Here is an 18,609-nt window from a genome sequence, read left to right as displayed (position 1 = left end):
TGACAAAGGAATTTCATCTAGTAATCAGGTCCAAGAAGACAGCAAGAGAAATTTGCAGCAAAAGAATCATCCCCACATAGGCTGTACAGAAGATCTGCAACAACAAGAAGCAAACTATACAAAAAATCTGCAGCAACAACATGTAGGCAGCCAGGTGTGTGAGGCCATACGCTGGTAAAGGGGGTTATAGGCCACGTGAGAGCAACAGAGCCGGCCACACATGCCACAAACAGACCAGCAGGTTCGTACAAGTGACATACAGGCCATACACAGGCCACAATTGTCCCGCAGATTGAGCAAACAGCAGGCCAGAGATACATGTGTTGAGCAGGGTTTGTGCAGTAGGCCGAGAGGTACAAGTGCTGCGCAAGGTTTGTGCAACAGGCCCAGAGGGCAACCAGTGCGGAAGGTTGATTCAGGAGTTTCAGGTGGGCTGTACAGGTGCTTAGTAAAAATCATTTTTTTTGCTATAGCTTGCATGTATTTCACGTGAGCCATTTCCCTAGGAAGTAAACCCTTGTATGCTAAGATATTATTTTAATGAGCAATAAATTTTAAGGGCATATATATTTTGTGTGCATGTGTGAAATTGGTCTCATTTGCTTCTGCTCGTTATTTTTGTTACTAGTTAAAAATCCCAGTGATGCATTTTATTAAGTAAGTTGTAATTTAATTAGTTCACAACAAGGAAATACTTGAAAATAATTTGCCAGTTTCCTGGGATTAGGAAAAATTAAAAAGCTTTCACTCTGAGAGGAAGGCCAATTTCATGTTTGTACAACAGATCAGCCAACACTGAGATTGGGGGAGATCGTACACTCCAGACGGAGTGAGGGAGGTTGTACCAGTAAAATCAATTGACAAAGGATCTAATAGTTTGCAGCAATAAAATTTGTGTGGGTGTTTAAAGGACCATCCACAGCAATTTGCAGAAAATCTATTATATCTGCAAGGAGATCTTAGCAGATCTAAGATATGTACGTTGGTTTGCTTCTGAATAGTCGCGTACATACGCGGATCTATTTCTGGGTAGTCGCGTATATATTCAGCGATGTGTTTTTCAGTATGTTGAGATTTGTATGCAGGAGTTCCACATCATAAGCACGTATATATGTTGGTCTGCTTAATTATAAGCGCATATATATTCTGAATCAGATTTGGTCAGGGCTTGCAATGTTGCTTGATGATAATTATTGATGATGTATGTTCTATTTGTTGTTGTCTGTCAATGATGTCTTGATCTGTATCTGGCAGTGTTGCTTGGGTTGATTGCTATATTGATCATTAATGATGTTTGGGTATGGTTCAATGATCTGTAATTGGTTCAGTACTTGATTCATTGGATGATTCAGCGTTACAATGATTTTGTTAGCCAAAAGATTCACTGTTCAGTGATATGAGATATGTACGCAGATTTTATGCAAAGGAAGTGCATATATATGCAGGTTCTATTAAGGACAGTCGCATATATATTCTGAAGTTTAGTGTTCTAGTTGGGATCTATATTCAGTAGTTTGATGCTTCAGAAATTCAGTTGATTTACAGAAACTCGGTGATTCAAAATTGTATTTCAGTATTTCAGTTTGGATATCGGTTTGGGCTTATTGTTGATCCAATATGAAAAGTTGATGAAAAGTGGCCTACAAGTTGTTTGATGATTGCTTGACAGGTGGATTCAATCTGAAACATCCTGAAAAGTGATCCACAAAGGAGTTGAGAGTTGCAGCGTTCAATAAGGGGGTAGGATCTCCCTTTCAATAGGTGCCGATAAACGAGTTCAGGGGGTTGTAGCTCCCTTCCAGTAGGAGCTGGAGAACGAGAGTAGGTTGTAGCCCCCTGCAGGTGGTTGTCTACGTGCTAGTAAGAGTCTGCACCAGTACAAAATGTAATGGAAATTTTCTTCATATAATAAGAAAGAAGACAGAGACAGTGGTAGCGGTGGTTTTCTCCCACATTGGGTTTCCACCTAAAATCCTGGTGTTCTATGTGTGTTGATTATGTGTTGTGATTTTTTTGTCCTTTACTACATACTGGAAAGTTATTGATTTAATGATACAATGGTTAAAGATAAACATTTGATGGAATACATGAAAAATTAGTAAATTGGATATACGTTGGTTTCCTTCACTAAAATCGCGTACATACGCAAGTTACTTTAAGAACAGTAGCGTACATAATTTTGTATGTGAAATTGAAAGTTAAAGTGAATTAAAATACTGATTCACCCCGCCCCTCTCAGTATTTTTCCTAACAATTGGTATCAAAGCAGGTCCCTCAGAAGAAGCTTGATTGCTTAAAGGGAGATCCATCAATATGAGCAATCAAGAGGGAGTATCTTCCATTAAGCCACCTTTCTTTAATGGCACTAAATTTGTATTTTGGAAAGTCAGAATGAGAGCATATTTGCAGGCACTAGGAGCCAATGTTTGGGCAATTGTTGAAGGTGGACCAACCTCCATTCCCACAAAGGATGTAGGTAAGAAACAATATGAGATCAATGCAAAGGAAATCAATGCTATCTTCGGAAGTTTGGTTGAATATGAGTTTGTGAAAGTCATAAAGTTGAATACCACAAAGGTAATATGGGACAAGCTTGTTCAAAGATATGAAGGTGACACTAAGGTAAAAAGTGCTAAACTTCAAACGTTTAGAATTCAGTATGAGACTCTTAAAATGCATGATGACGAAAGTATTGCAAGCTTCTTCCTTAAAGTAGACGAGATTGTTAACTCAATGAAAAATCTTGGTGACGAAATAAAGGATTCTATTGTTGTTGAAAATATTTTAAGATCTCTAACCTCAAAGTTCGATTCCAAAGTCTCCGCCATTGAAGAAATGCAGGATTTGAAGAATCTCACTGTTGAACAGCTTCATGGGATCTTGACAGCTTATGAGATGAGAAAGGGGGTACATCAGATATTAGAGAAGTAGCATTCAAAGCCATAAACAAAGGGAAAGAAAAAGAAGAGCCTAAGGAAATAGATTATATTACAGACGAAGAAGCAAATTTTGTGAAGAAGCTCCAAGTAGGAACAAGCAGGTTCAAAGGTAAGCTTCCTTTTAAATGTTTTTCCTATGGAAGAGTAAGTCACTATCCCGCTAAATGTCCTTATAAAGGAAATAATGAGAAAGAGAAGAATGTTCCAAAGAAAAATGTTAAAAGAAATTTTGATAGCAAGAAAAGTTTCTATACTCATGAAGATAGTGAATATTCTTCCAATAATGAGGATGATGAATCAGATCAAGATTGTCAATTACTTATGGCATTTGAAGAACAATGTGTAGATGAATCTGATGATGTCTTTATGGATGCTCTAGAAGAAATTGATAGACTCAGGGTCATAAACAAGAATCAAGAAAAGGAAATCAGTATGTATAAGGAAAACACCCTTGTTGAAGAAATAACTCAGCTAAAAATTTGCCTAGAAGAAGCTAAATTAGTTGAAGAAGCTTTGAAGAAACAAGTCCAAGAAAAGGAAAGGCACTGTGAAAACTTAGAACTTGAAATTGTGGGCCTAAGAAAGGAACTTGAGAAAACAAAGGCTCTAAATCTTAGATTTGCTAAAGGATCTGAAACTTTAGAGGAGATCATTAAAGTGCAACGCTCTCCTCTAATCAAGACGGGTCTTGGATACAATCCAAATGGTGAAACATCAAAGCCTATGAAATCTTCTAAAACAGGTACAAGAAGTTATGTCAATGCAGTAAAAGGAAGCAATCATCAGAATTATAAAACTCAGCAAAAGAATGAAGGATCAAATCCTTCTCATACAAAACAACTTTTCCATGAACAAAGGGCAAGCTACTCAAGAATGTATTATACTCCCAAGTATTCTTACTTCAATGGTCAATGTTTCACTTATCACAACTTTGGTCACAAAGCAATTCATTGTGTTGCTTATAAAACGATTATGACTAGAGAAGAAAGAAAGCAACAGAATGTTATCGGAATAAAGAAATCTTCTTATAAAGTTTTCTCACCTCTTCAGAATGAAACTAAATGTTTCATTTGCAATAACTTTGGTCATGAAGAAACTAAATGCAGAAACAGGTTGAAGTCATCTTATCAACAAGAACAGAAGACAATACCACACAAGGTATGGCAAAAGAAAAATACTTCCTCTGAAAATTATGGTCTAGCATTGTATGCAAAAGATCAAGAGAATCTATGTACATTGACAGCGGAAGTTCAAAGCATATGACAGGTGACAGAGATAAGTTTGTTTATTTTAATGAAATAAACAGAGAAAAGATTGTAACATTGGTAATAACTCACCTGCTGCTATTAAAGGAAAGGATCCATGTTCTTAAAGAAAAAGGTCAAGGCTGAGAATGTATTATTTGTTGATGGGCTAAGACATGTTAAGTGTTGATCAGGAGCATGAAGTCACTTTCAGATCAAAGAATTGCATGGTAAGAAATTTGGATACAGGTAAGATCATAATCAAGGGAACCAGAACTCCAGGCAATGTCTATATCCTAGAGGGCGGCAAAGAGCACTGTTTTTTGAGCAAATCTGAAGAAAGTTGGCTTTGGCACAAAAGGTTGGGGCACCTTGGCTTTTTCTCAATTATACAAATCAAGCAAGATGGGAGTAGTTCATAACTTGCCCATAAGTTCTCCAATTGAAAATAGCATTTGCAAATCATGTCAATTTGGTAAGCAATCCAGAGTTTAGTTTAAAGCTAAAGAAGGTACTTCAAGTAAACCCCTTGAACTTGTTCACACTGATTTATGTGGACCTATGAGAAAGAAGTCTCCTCATGGTGAACAATACTTCATATTATTTATTGATGACTTTACAAGAATGTGTTGGATTGGTTTACTAAAGTATAAAGATGAGGCATTTGATAAGTTTAAAATATTCAAGGCTTTGGTAGAAAATGAATTGGATCTAAAAATCAAATGTCTTAGATCTGATAAAGGAGGAGAGTTTATATCAAATGAATTTTTCAATTTTTGTGAACAACATGGAATCAAAAGACAATTTTCCATAGCTAAAACTCCTCAACAAAATGGAGTGGCAGAAAGAATGAACAGGATAGTTCAACAAATGGCACGTGCCATGCTTGATGAGTCAGGAACACCTCACACCTTCTAGGGAGAAGCAGTACATACAGCCGTAAATATACTTAACAAAGCGCTGATGAATGAATCCTCCTTGGATACTCTTCTAGAAGCAAAGGGTATAAATGTTGCAATAAAAGACTTCAAAAAATTGTTAAATGTGTGGATGTTGTGATTGATGAAGCATCCACAGGTACCAAAAGGGAAGCACAAGCAGATGACGAACCTCTCCCTACTACACTCCAAGAAGTTGTAGGAGAAGAAAGAGAAGCATCAGAAGAAGGAAATGAAAACACAGATATGTCAAAAAAGACACCATCAAGGTATGTTTAGAAAAATCATTCTGAATCTCAAATTCTAGATGATAAGGAAGCAGGAATACAAACTAGAAGAACTTTTGTTGGGACTTCTAGTCACTTAGCCTTACTATCCACAATTGAACCTCAAAATGTGAATCAAGCAAGCAAAGATGAATGTTGGGTTATGACAACGCATGAAGAACTTGATCAAATAGAAAAGAACAATACATGGGAACTAGTACCAAGGCTTCATGATAAAAATGTAATTGGGACAAAGTGGGTGCTCAAGAACAAACTAAATGGAAATGGAGAAGTCATTTGAAACAAAGCATGACTTGTATGCAAAGACTATGCTCAACAAGAACGGATATGCTTTGAAGAGACATTTACGCTTGTTTCTACACTTGAAGCCATAAGAATGTTTCTTGCATTTTATAGCTTTCATAACTTTAAGGTATATCAAATGGATGTTAAATCTGCATTTTTAAATAGGGATCTAGAAAAAGAAGTTTATATTAAACAACCTGAAGGATTCATCCTTGGCAATGATAAAAATCTTGTTTGCAAACTTAAGAAGGCATTATATAGGTTAAAACAAGCTCCTCGTGCATGTATTATCTTCTTGACATGTATCTTCAGCAACAAGGGTTCAAGAAAGGATTTACAAATAGCAATTTGTATGCCAAAATTGACAAAGACAAATTGTTGATAGTAGTGGTTTATGTAGATGACATCATATTTGGAAGCAATGTTGAATCTATGAGTCAAGGATTTGCTTCAATTATGCAGCAGGAATTTGAAATATCTCTACTTGGTGAGCTAACATACTTTCTTGGTCTTCAAGTTCAACAAACTAAAGATGGCATCTTTCTTTCTCAAACCAAGTATCTCAAACAGATTATGAAGAAATATGGAATGGAAGACTGCAAACCTATATGCACACCAATGGTAACAGGATGCAATCTCAGCCAAAACAATGACTCTCCTACGGTAATCAACCAGAATACAGATCTATGATCGACAGCTTGATCTATCTTACAAATACAAGACCAGACATTAAGCATGCAGTTGGCATAGTTGGACGATTTCAAGCAAATCCAAAGGAAACTCATCTCCAAGCAGTAAAGAGAATTTTCAAGTATCTACAAGGCACTCAAGATTTTGGTCTATGGTATCCCAAAAATGCAGATTTTGCACTTCATGCTTACACAGATGCAGATTGGGCAAGTAATATTGATGACTGCAAAAGCACTAGTGGAGGAGCATTCTATTTGGGACCTCGCTTAGTTTCTTGGTTCAGTAAGAAACAAAGTTCTATTGCTTTATCAACTGTTGAAGCAGAATATGTTGTTGTTGCCTCTTGTTGTACTCAACTTCTATGGATGATCCAAACATTGCAAGACATTCAAGTCACCTGTCCTCAACCTATACCTATTCTCTATGACAACATTAGTACCATAAGTATCTCTAAAAACCATGTCATGCACTCAAAAACAAAGCACATTCCAATCAAATACAATTTTCTTAGAGAACAAGTGCTTGAACAAAAGGTTAAATTGGAGTATGTTCCTTCAAAGGAACAAGTTGCAGATTTATTTACCAAGCCTCTTCCACGTGATTCCTTTGAATATCTCAGACAAAAATTAGGAATGATTCTTGCTTCTTCACTCTGCTAATTGTTCTAACAGGTATGTCATGTTCAAGGGGAGTTGTGGTTGTAAACACCATCAGTTTACTTTCTGTATGCAGATTGTATGAAAGGTAATCGCGTATATACGCGACTTTTGAGCTAGATAGTCGCGTATGCCTCTCAATAATGAAGATGGAGTGGCACAGATTCAGGGGGAGCTTCCCATATGCTTCCATCATTTCATTATTGGTATTTTGGTTCTGACATTGGTTTGTTGCAGTCTGTTGGTGATGCCCTTATGATGTTTTAAAATAATGATTGATTCATATAAGTTGATCTTATATTGTTGTTGTTGAAATGGTTCTTGATGTATTTGTTGGTTGTTGAGATGGTTCTTGATGTATTTGCTGGTTGATAAGATGGATGTGATCAAAGGTTGGCACAGGTTCAAGCGAAGCAACTATTATGCTTCTAAAAGTGCATTTTCGGCATTATGATTGCTTGAGTACTTCTTGTTGCGTGATGGGTTTATGATGAGCACATATCATTACTGCTCTATCGTTGTTATTGTTGTTACTACTGAAGATACTTATGTCGTTGTCATTATGTCAGAATGCTTGGGTTACTTATGCTACAGTTACATTATTGATTATTAATACTTCTTAATACACTTTGATGGAGAAATTGATGATACATTGCCTCATCTTACATGATGAGGATGTTCATGCTGCTATCTATGCTGCTGTTATCAGATGTTTATGTTGCACAGTGGTTGTTGATGCCTATTATTATTGCAATCCCTGTTTTTGGTTATTTGTGTCATATGTGTCTCTTGATGCAAAGGTCATGTTGTAAATCATTATAAAATTTAGTCATATATGGGATATTGGGGTCAAGTCATGCTATGTTATTTTGGGACATTGATGTAAAATTTGGGTCCAATATGTAAACCCAATATGTTGGGTATCTAATGTAATCACAAGTCGTTGGTGATAGGAAAGGTCGTTTTTGGTTGAGTCATAAAGTATTGTCCTCTATTGAATATCTTCAGAAGATTCAGCATATGCTCAAGGGGAGCATGGTCAGTATGCAGACTTCATAATTCATATTAGCAGATCAGTCTCACAGCAATGAATACTACAAGGGAAGTACTTCATTCAGCCTGGTTCCGCCCTTTGCCCTTCATGTCAAAGGGGGAGAGAAGCTTGGTGTTTAGAGGGAGTGCTTGGAGAGAAGACTTGGTGATTGTCGGTGTGTTTTCAGATGTTTGCAGGTGGTGTCCAAACACCAAAATGGTTGCCATCAAAACCCACAGGGGGAGACGACTGTTGGCATTATGGCTAATGTGTTGTTCTTGGTGGCAGCCTGCTTTATAAAGATGTACTTGATGTCAACAGTGTGGTAATATGATGATTATGGAACTCATGTAGATTGGTACAGATGCTACAAAGGATATGGACAGAGAAACGACAGTTTAGTGAAGTTTGAGAAAGTATACGCGGTTCCTCTGAAGAAGGGTTGCGTACATATGCAGGTATTGTGAATAAAAATCGCATACAAAATCTGAACCATGGAAATCTAGATATCAAGGGTCATTACCATGGTATTGACCCGTAGCACTTGAAGCGGCAACGTTCATTTGATCTCGTCAACAAATACTAACGACATTACCAAAGGATTTACCTAAAGTATTGGCTAAGGCAAAAGCTATATAAAGAGATGGAGATCAAGGTGTTGTGTGTGCAAGTAAATGGTTTATTTATATGGGATTTGATCTGAAACAAGTGTGCACCAGAGAGCAAGGAGAAGACTCATATCTGAAAGATCTGAAGACATGTTGAAATATATGATTGTTTGATTTGCTTGTTTAATGATAGATCTGTTGTTATAAGTGATGTTGTGATCTGAATGTGCTTTCAGTAATCTGATGATTTGATAGTAAGGTATGCGCAATATGTGTTGTGTTTGCAGCGAAGGATTGATTTAGTGATTTAAGATTTGTGCGTCGGTTTGCTTCTGAATAATCGTCGTACACACGCCGATCTGTTTTGGGGTAGTCACGTATATATTCAACAATGTATTTTTCAGTATGTTGAGATCTGTACATGGGTGTTCCACAGCATAAGCGCGTATATACGTTGGTCTTCTTAATTATAAGCGCGTATATATTCTGAATCAGATTTGGTCAAGGTTTGCAATGCTGCTTGATGATAATTGTTGATGATGTATGTTTTATTTGTTGTTGTCTGTCAATGATGTCTTGATTTGTATCTAGCAGTGTTGTTTGGGTTGATTACTATATTGATCAGTTATGATGTTTGGGTATGGTTCAATGATCTATAATTGGTTCAGTACTTGATTCAGTGGGTGATTCGGCGTTACAATGATTCTGTTAGCCAAAAGATTCAGTGTTCAGTAATCTGAGATATGTACGCAAGTTCTATTAAGGAATCAGATACGTATGCAGAGGAAGCACGTATATACACAGGTTCTATTAAGGACAGACGCATACGTATTTTTAAGTTTAGTGTTCTGGTTGGGATCTATATTCAGTAGTTTGATGCTTCAGAAATTCAGTTGATTTACAGAGATTCAGTGATTCAGAATTGTAATTCAGTGTTTCAGTTTGGATATTATTTTGGGCTTATTGTTGATCCAATATGAAAATTTGATGAAAAGTGGCCTACGAGTTGTTTGATGATTGCTTAACAGGTGGATCCAGTCTGAAACATTCTGAAAAGTGGTCCACAAGGAGCTGAGGGTTGCAGCATTCAGTAAGGGGGTAGGAGCTCCCTTCCGATAGGTGTCGGTAAACAAGTTCAGGGGGTTGTAGCTCCCTTCCAATAGGAGTTGGAGAACGAGAGGAGGGTGTAGCCTCCTACAGGTGGGTGCCTGCGTGCTGGTAAGAGTCCACACCAATACAAAATGTAATGGAGATTTTCTTTATAAAATAAGAAAGAAGGCAGAGACAGCAGCAGCGGTGGTTTTCTCCCACATTGGGTTTCCACCTAAAATCCTGGTGTTCTATGTGTGTTGGTTATGTGCTGTGATTTTTCTTTCCTTTTCTACATACTGGAAAGTTATTGATTTAATAATACAATGGTTAAAGATAAACATTTAATGGAATACATGAAAAATTAGTAAACTGGATATACGTTGGTTTCCTTTGCTAAAGTCGCGTACATACACAGGTTGCTTTAAGAACAGTAGCGTACATAATTTTGTATGTGAAATTGAAAGTTAAAGTGAATTAAAATACTAATTCATCCCCCCCTCTCAGTATTTTTCCTAACACACCAATGAGAATTCCTTCTCGAACCTAGTGGCAAACTCGCTCACCTATGTGTCTATTGAAGCTACTATATGAGTCTTCCCCTTGCCCTTCTTCTTGTTCAAACATTGACATGCGGCCAAATTTGTCACATACAAAGCACTCCACTTTGCTCATGTCCTCCTCTCCATCCCCTGAGTTACTCTTTCCTCATGTGCTCTTCTTTCCCCTACCTTCCTTGCCTGCTAGCGAGAGCAAGGTTATTCTCATCACACTTATATTGGATCCCATGAAGAGACTCCACTCGAATCTCTTGTTGTATGATGCCATCCCATAACCTCTCCCAGTTAGGTAGATTATCAGGTGTTATGATCCCTTTGACGAAGGATGCTCATGGCTTGGAAAATCCATTAAGGGTTGTCTTCACCATCTCCTCATCTAACACTTTCTCCCAAACTACAACCAACTCGTCTTGGACCTATGTGATCCTAGTGAGATATGTACCAACTATATCTGGTTTGGACATCTTGGTGTTTCTCGGGTTCTCCTTCAACACCACTATTTTGTTTGCATTGTTGCTTTAATATAGCTTGGTCAAAGCCTTCCACATTTCCCTAGCTGATTTCTTCATGGAGAGATGAGGGATCACATGATCCTTCACACCATCCAGAATAAATATCCTTTCCTTCACATCTTTTTGGTTAAAGATGGTCAGTTTTGAAGCATTAATACGAGGAGTGAGAGTGCTACTCGCAAACTCTCAAATCCTTTTCAGTACTAATGTTATTTTCTCCTTCCATGGACCAATTGGATGCCCCCTCCAACCGGTCTTCATATCTTAACCTTGTCACACCCATCCTTGCATACCTCCAAATCAAATACCAAAACCCCACAAAATATACTGCTAGAAAAAGAACAGTTTGTTGTTGTAAACCCTCGTGACAATTTGATCTTCCCCTCAAAGTTTCTAGTGCTCCAATACATGTTAATTTGTAATAACAAGTTTGATTTATTTCTCTCCATAATTGTTTTATAACTTGAAAAATATTTATGCTAAAATAAATTCTAAAATTGTTGGAAAATAAACACATTGGTATTTATAAGTTCACAAAAAAGTCGATTGGGTTTAGTCCGAGTCATTGGGAGAAATGTTGTCATCCTCCCCACACAGGTTCAATCCCTCGAGGATTGAAACATGTATAATCTTGATATGAAATATAGAAATAATTCTCATGGAAAAAAATAACTTCACAATAAAAATCATGCAGTGGGAGTTAATACGAAAATCAACCACAAGACAACAAGAATTTTCTTCCCACAAATCTTCCTTCACTTTTATTAATCTAGAAAATTTAGGGCCTTGACCCACAGAGAAATACACAAAAATTATAGCAATTATTTGAACCTGGAAATGGCCCACTAGATTTTCACCCTAGAGGAAATTCGACCCCTAAAATCGACTACTCTGGAGAATAATTTGGCCCCTTGCAAAGTCTCGGCCTCCAACTGTATGACTATGCCCTAGAAGAAACTTGGTCCCTCTAGCTGAAGTCTCGGCATCTTCCTTAGCTCTCGGCGGCCAGCTAGAAATCTCAGCCTCTCCCTTCAATTCTTGGCCTACACAAAATCTTGGCCCCCTTCTCCAAGTTTCTCAACCTCCTCACTCAAAATTCTTGATCTCCTCAAATTTCATCTTAGGAAAATACTTTCTACACACTTTCTTCTTCTCTTCAATCACTAAGCCTCCACTCTTTGAGAAAATTGTTTCCTCAATCACAATGTGTCATTCACATCTCCCTTAGGCTTAACTTATAATTTCTTCTTGAGCTAAAGCCCTAACCCTCAATCTCCAAAGTGATAGACGGCTAGGATTAATTCCTAACCCACTTAAATCAGCGATGGAATTAGATCTAAGTCACTTAAATAATTAAATTATCAATCCTTATAAACTTAGCCCAATAGCCAACATTAATCAATTAAGTTAATTAATGTGTTTTTCCTAAATTAGACTTAAGAAATAAATCATAATAACACTTACTCCTCTCAGGCAAGCACCTAAAAAGGCAATCTGACATCTTCTGCATGCTAAGACACCAAGCCTATGCAGAAGCACCTGTTTGAGCTAATAACATCAACATTCCAAACATAACTAGATCCATTAGAAAAGTGCTTAACATTGGAGATCAAATGGCCTGAGGGAACAATAAATCTATTTAATCATTCACTGATTTGAGACATGCTTTGACTGACACTTTGTTCAATATGTTGAAAGAATATCCCTAAAACACTATTACCAAAATACAATAACAACCATGAACAGAATTAATTACCTGACTTTTATATCAAGTTTCTGCTCTAAAACACTGTTGCCAAAAAAACCATGACAACCATGAAATGAATTATATACCTGACTTTTAAAGCAAGTTTCCTTCTGCGTATTAAGTATTGTGTCATTTTTGTCAGACGCTGTTTGTTCTTGTGTACAAGAAATTTTGGCCAATATTGCTGCCAATCCAAAGAATAAGCCACATAAGAAACCTAAAATGCATGTCAGAAAATAACTGCAAACTCAAAGTGCCTTGAACAACGAAATTTTTCAGAAAGCCTTCTCATTGAGGCAACTAAATAACAACAGAAACTAACAACACATACCAAAAATTTGTCAATGGTTTCCAGCGCTTTTTCATAATTCCTTGGAAGTTTAACTCTTTCCCATAAATTTTTTGGCATATGAGCTCTTTCAATTGACTTCATATACAAGTAAAGCACCCCTGTAAAAGAATGCAATGAAATGCCCATGTCCATCACAATCTCAAACTCAACAGACCAGTCACCAATTCCAAAACAGTGAAAATTATGGTTAAATCAATGCAAAACTAACCAAATATACATTGTCCTAGAAGATAACTGAAGCTTGAATCCGTTTTTAAATAACTCACTTTATTTTTCTATAGGTTTGGAGCCAGGGAAGGCACTAACAACAGAGATGAACTGTGTGCGCTGTGGCTTTTATTGACAGCATCTGTAGACAGAGCCTAGAGGTATTGGAAAATTGCAAATCCTGGGGGATTCAAAACTACTGATTGATTGGGCCAATGGGCATAATATGAAAACAAATCCGATACTGAATCCAATCATGATCGGAGTTTTGGAGGTAAAATGAAATATGGAAGCAATTTCCTTTACTCACATCTACAGGGAGTTCAATACAAAGGCAGAACAGCTCTCAAAAAATGCTGTCTTTGCAGGAGGGAGTCCTAATAGAACAGAGAAGGAGTTCTTGTCTCAGAGTCAGAAAAATCCCTTTTTTAGTTTTTCAGGAAGATGATGAGATTCCTGTTTAGTTTTTGAATAGAACAACCATGATACTTAGGGGCTGGTAAGACCAAGAATCCACGATATGTTTTTGATGATATGAGATGTCCAGGTAAATCCTCATGGAAGATTATAACAAGTGTCTTCTAGGGCAGTCTGTAGATAAGGTTCAGCACCTTTTTGGGCCAAATGGCTATGACAATATATATTTTAATTTCCTCTGTGAACTATCAAATATAAAGTTTTTTCATGGAAACGAAAATTAAATTAAATAAAGAATAAATAAATAAACAAAAACTCAAACTCGAATCAAAACTACCAAATGCACTAAGGGGCATGGTAGGCTTATTATTTTTTCTTTTTCTTTTATTTTGTTTTTTTTGGGCAATAGTTGTAACTTGTTCATATCATGATGTAAAGCGACAACAGAATGATGTGTGTTTAAGGCAGTAGCATATAACACCACTATTGATCCAAAGTAAGCAAGTTGGATGAATGGGAAAAATCAGAGCTTTTGCCGAACTTTAGGCAATCGCTGCTAGACTGATCCCCAGTTAAAAAACACCGATGGAAATCTATCTCAAAGGTGGATTTGTGTAGCATTATAGATCAGAAGAGATTTTGATACAATGGGTATTTAAGTAGCAGTCAACTACCGGTTCTCGAAATCCCCAGTTTCCCAGCATAACGTAAGATGCATAAAAAAAACACAGGCCCCAACATCCGGGTGGATATACCTTGAAATTGGGAAACTAAGGCCTATTGCAGCTAAGCAACATAACATGTAGAAAGTTGATAACATGAAATGCATACCCTCGTGTTCCCGAATAGTCGCATACCGGCTGTTGGCAAGTGGGCATGAGCTCCGGTTGCAGAGTCCAGTAACATTGTACTCGTTTCGACAAAAGTTTTGTGTTTCCGTTCTGTACACAAAACAAAATAAATAAATAGAACACCACCGTTTAGAGATTGTTCCAGCACTCTAGCTTCATTGTTGTCAATAAAAATTCACCTTGAAATAATAGACTGCAGGAACATGCCCTAATGCCTCGCACACATAGATATTTTATTTTATGGTCAACTTAATTGTTTTTTCTAGCGGATACGAGTGAGTTTTCACTTACTTTGACATAAAGCTGCAATGGCTATGCCTGATGATCTGCCATATTACTTCGTCGTGCTGCATAGCTACCTTCTACTACGTCACGTATCTGAAGCAACAATTTCCTGCTACCCAACTCCTAATTTCTCAGACAAAAACAATTCCCCTGGTTTATTTGGAGCGCCACAACTTTTCTACTTAAGCAGTCAATGGATTGGATTTGCTCTGGATAATATGCCCCAACAGACAACATTAAAATTCTGCTTTCAACCAAATGGGGTTTTCTTCGGTGGCTTTTATTATTGTGACGGCTTCCGATTGTGAACTACACAGCATTGTTACCTCGGGACTTTTGTTGTGTTCCAAAAAATCTTGTCGTTGTTGAAATGACTTTAAAACCTCAAACCCTACCGATCGTGAAGTAGAGAAGGTTTGTATTTATGTATTAAAAACCATTTTTTAATCGTGAAGTAGAGGTGGTTTGTATATATGTATTAAAAACCATTTCAATATATATATATTTATTTTGTTATATAATTTTTCTTAATTATTATTTAACTCGTAAGTTTAACATTGTTTTATACTAGCACAGCTATATTTATCAAGGTAAATATGGTTGATATATGCCAATAGGTTTATATCAACCACATTAATGATTATTATGGGTATTTAGGATTATTAATAACTATATATAAATTACTATATAGAATTATTAATAACTACTCCAATATATTAACAACCAAATTATTTATATATATTTGCATATATATTATAATAATTGTATAATGTAACATAATACAGCAGTTGTTTTTATGGAAAACGCAGGAAAAAGAGTTGGAGAAAGGTAAAAACATTCACAAGCAGGAGCACAGAGGTGTGAAAACTATGAAATCAACTCCAAGATTAGCGACCAGAAATCTAGGAAAGAAGAGGGGCAGGAAAAAGCAAAATGAGCTCTTAATGGAGTGTGGAAAGCTAATGATAGATTCGGGTAAGATGAAAGATCTAACCAGTTACTCATTTACAAATCTTTAATTATGAAGTTCATATCTTGGAATATCAGAGGTCTAGGCAGTAAAAGAAAACAAAGAATGTTAAGTAATAGAATGAAAATAGCAACACCAGATATAATCTTCATTCAAGAAACAAAATGCTCCATTCAAAAAATAAAACAAATCCATAGCAAATGGCTAAATAGATTTGAGTTTCTTGAAGTTAAAGCAGAGAACACAACGGGAGGCATTCTCACTCTCTGGAATTCCCAAAAAGTCAGCGTATTAGATGTGGAGGCATCAAGAAATTATTTATTAGTAATTATTCAACCAGTAGGGGTTGAGGATACCTTTCTGGTCACAAATGTTTATGGTCCTCAAAGAATAGATGAGAAACTCAGATTCCTAAACTCCCTAGTAGATCTTAGACGCAGACATGAAGAAATACCTGGGGTCATAGGAGGAGATTTTAACATGATTAAATCGCTTTCGGCACCAAAAAAATAAAAATAAATAAATAAAAATACAAAATAAATAAAATAAATAAATAAAATAAAAAGTACCAGATTGCTAAGTAAAGATTCAGAAACATTTCACTCCTTCTCTGAAGATCTGAAACTGGTAGACTTAGAAATGCAGAATGGCCTTTTTACTTGGAATAATAAAAGAGGAGGTGAGGCCCAGGTTGCCTCCAAGTTAGACAAATTTTTAATCTCAAAGGAGCTTATGCTCACAAATAATGAAATAACAACTAGAGTTCTCCCCTTTGGAGGCTCTGACCACTGGCCGATTCAATTAGAAATCAAGGGGATTGATTCTCCCAGAAATAGACCATTCAGGTTTGAAAATATCTGGCTCTCCCATCCAGATTTCATCAGCAACATTGAAAAATGGTGGGCTAAAGATTTGCAGATCCAGGGCACTAAAATGTTCCTCCTCCATAAAAGACTTCAGCACATAAAACTCAGACTCAAAGAATGGAACAAGAAGGATTTTGGCAACATTTTTATGAACAAAAAATTAGTGGAATCCAAACTACAGGAACTTAATCAAGCACTAATCTCTGATGGTTTTGATAAAGTCAAAAGTGAGCAAGCTGATAAACACCATCAAGAATGGGAGAACCTATGTAAACAGGAAGAAGTCTTTTGGAGACAAAAATCTAGAATTCAATGGCTCAAAGAAGGTGAACGTAATACAAAAATTTTCCACAGATCCACCATGGCCAATAGAGCTCACAATAGAATCTCTTCGATATTAAATGAGAATGGGGTGCTTCAGACCTCTCATAAGAATATCGAAGCTGTGTTGATACAACATTTCAGAAGCATCACAAAGGAAAACAATCCTGACAGAGAGCAACGTATCAAAGAAATTACAAAAAATATCCCTAAGCTGGTTTCAAGAGAGGACAATTTTAACCTGAATAAACCTATCACCGAAGAGGAAGTCAGTGAGGTTATTAAAGACATGCAGAATGGCAAAGCTCCAGGACCTGATGGTTTCAATGTAGACTTTTTTAAGGCTTGCTGGAACATTGTCAAACAGGACATTCTGAATGTTGTGGAGGAATCTAGAAGAAACAGGACTATTCTGAAAGCCCTCAACACCTCCTTCATCTCCCTGATCCCCAAACAGGATTCAGCCCTGACTGCCGACAAGTACAGACCCATTGCTTTATGCAATGTGGTCTACAAGATCATATCCAAGGTTTTGGCTAGCAGACTCAAACCTCTGCTTCCTTCTCTAATTTCAGGGGAACAATCTGGTTATGTGGAAGGCAGACAAATCTTAAATAATATTATTCAAGCCCACGAGGTAGTTCACTCGCTAACCAGCAAGAAGCAGGCGGGTATGATCATGCAATTAGATATTGCCAAGGCGTATGACAAGGTGAACTGGATCTATATCAAGAAGGTCCTTACTGCTTTTGGGTTCGACCACAACTGGGTCAGATGGATTATGGCTCTGGTAACTTCGTCCAGCTTTTCCATTTTGGTAAATGGCTCTCCCTCCGAGATCTTCACTCCTTCTAGAGGTCTCAGACAGGGAGACCCTCTCTCTCTAGGACTGGGCAGGTCCATTAATCAGGCCAAAGCCTTAGGAAAGATTAAGGGACTTCAATTAACGGAGAATGGTCAGACAATGACTCACCAACAATTTGTGGACGACACGATGCTGCAAGGCATTCCCACTGTCAAAGAAGCCTTAGCATATAAACAAATCCTGAATGACTTTGCCTTGGCCACAGGTATGGAAGTTAATCTCTCCAAATCAATTTTTTTTTCTTAAATACTAATATTGCAATGCAGAGGAACATCTCTAGGATTTTGGGATTTCAAAGGGATTCCCTCCCCTCAAAATATTTGGTAATTCTCCTCACAGACAAGCCTTTGCACAAAAGTATATGGGAACCAGTGCTCAACAAGATGCAAGATAAAGTCAAAAAATGGACTATCAGATCTCTGAACCTTGCTGGTAGGTTGATTCTGACAAAGGTCGTTCTTCAATCTATCCCTATTTTCTTTTTATCAGCCCTCCCTGCTCCCAAAGGTGTCCTACAACAGTTCAGGAACATTCAGAGAGACTTCCTTTGGGGCAAAGAGGAAACAAGGAAGAAATGGGCCCTTGTGTCCTGGGAGAAAATCTGTAAACCCAAGAGGTATGGGGGTTTGGGCTTAGATGATCAGGAAACTCTGAGCAAAGTTTTAGGAGCCAAACTCTGGTGGAGATGGGTTAAAGAACCCGAAGCTCAATGGGCTAAGATCTGGAAAGACAAATATGCAAGCTTGTGGCAAACTAATGATCTCATAAGAATGTCTGGAAACATAAAGGGCTCTTATATCTGGAACAAAGCCTAGGAAAACAGAAGCCTAGTTCAAAACAACAGTTTCTGGGAAATCAGAGCAGGAGATCTAGCTCTCTTCTGGGAA

General features: G+C 37.1%; 1 protein-coding gene across 1 annotated transcript in view; it reads right to left on the bottom strand.

Moving 5' to 3' along the window:
- Positions 1-15,094, bottom strand: part of LOC149140958 (MAK16 protein-like protein) — a 55,192-nt gene extending 40,098 nt beyond the window's left edge. Inside the window, exons 1-4 of the mRNA XM_089447636.1 lie at positions 14,707-15,094; positions 14,396-14,505; positions 12,920-13,038; positions 12,675-12,772 (exon numbers count right to left, since the gene is read on the bottom strand). Coding sequence (XP_089303762.1) covers positions 12,675-12,772; positions 12,920-13,038; positions 14,396-14,505; positions 14,707-14,768 — 389 coding nt within the window. The 5' untranslated portion in view covers positions 14,769-15,094. The remainder of the gene's footprint in view (positions 1-12,674; positions 12,773-12,919; positions 13,039-14,395; positions 14,506-14,706) is intronic.
- Between the last annotated feature and the right edge of the window lie 3,515 nt (positions 15,095-18,609).

The sequence above is a fragment of the Pinus tabuliformis genome, chromosome X, assembly GCF_031772625.1.
Source record: "Pinus tabuliformis cultivar Carrire ecotype Pingquan chromosome X, CPIR1, whole genome shotgun sequence".
NCBI lineage: Eukaryota > Viridiplantae > Streptophyta > Pinopsida > Pinales > Pinaceae > Pinus > Pinus tabuliformis.
The sequence above is the reverse complement of the archived record's forward strand: the minus strand, read 5'-3'. Positions and strand labels throughout refer to the sequence as shown.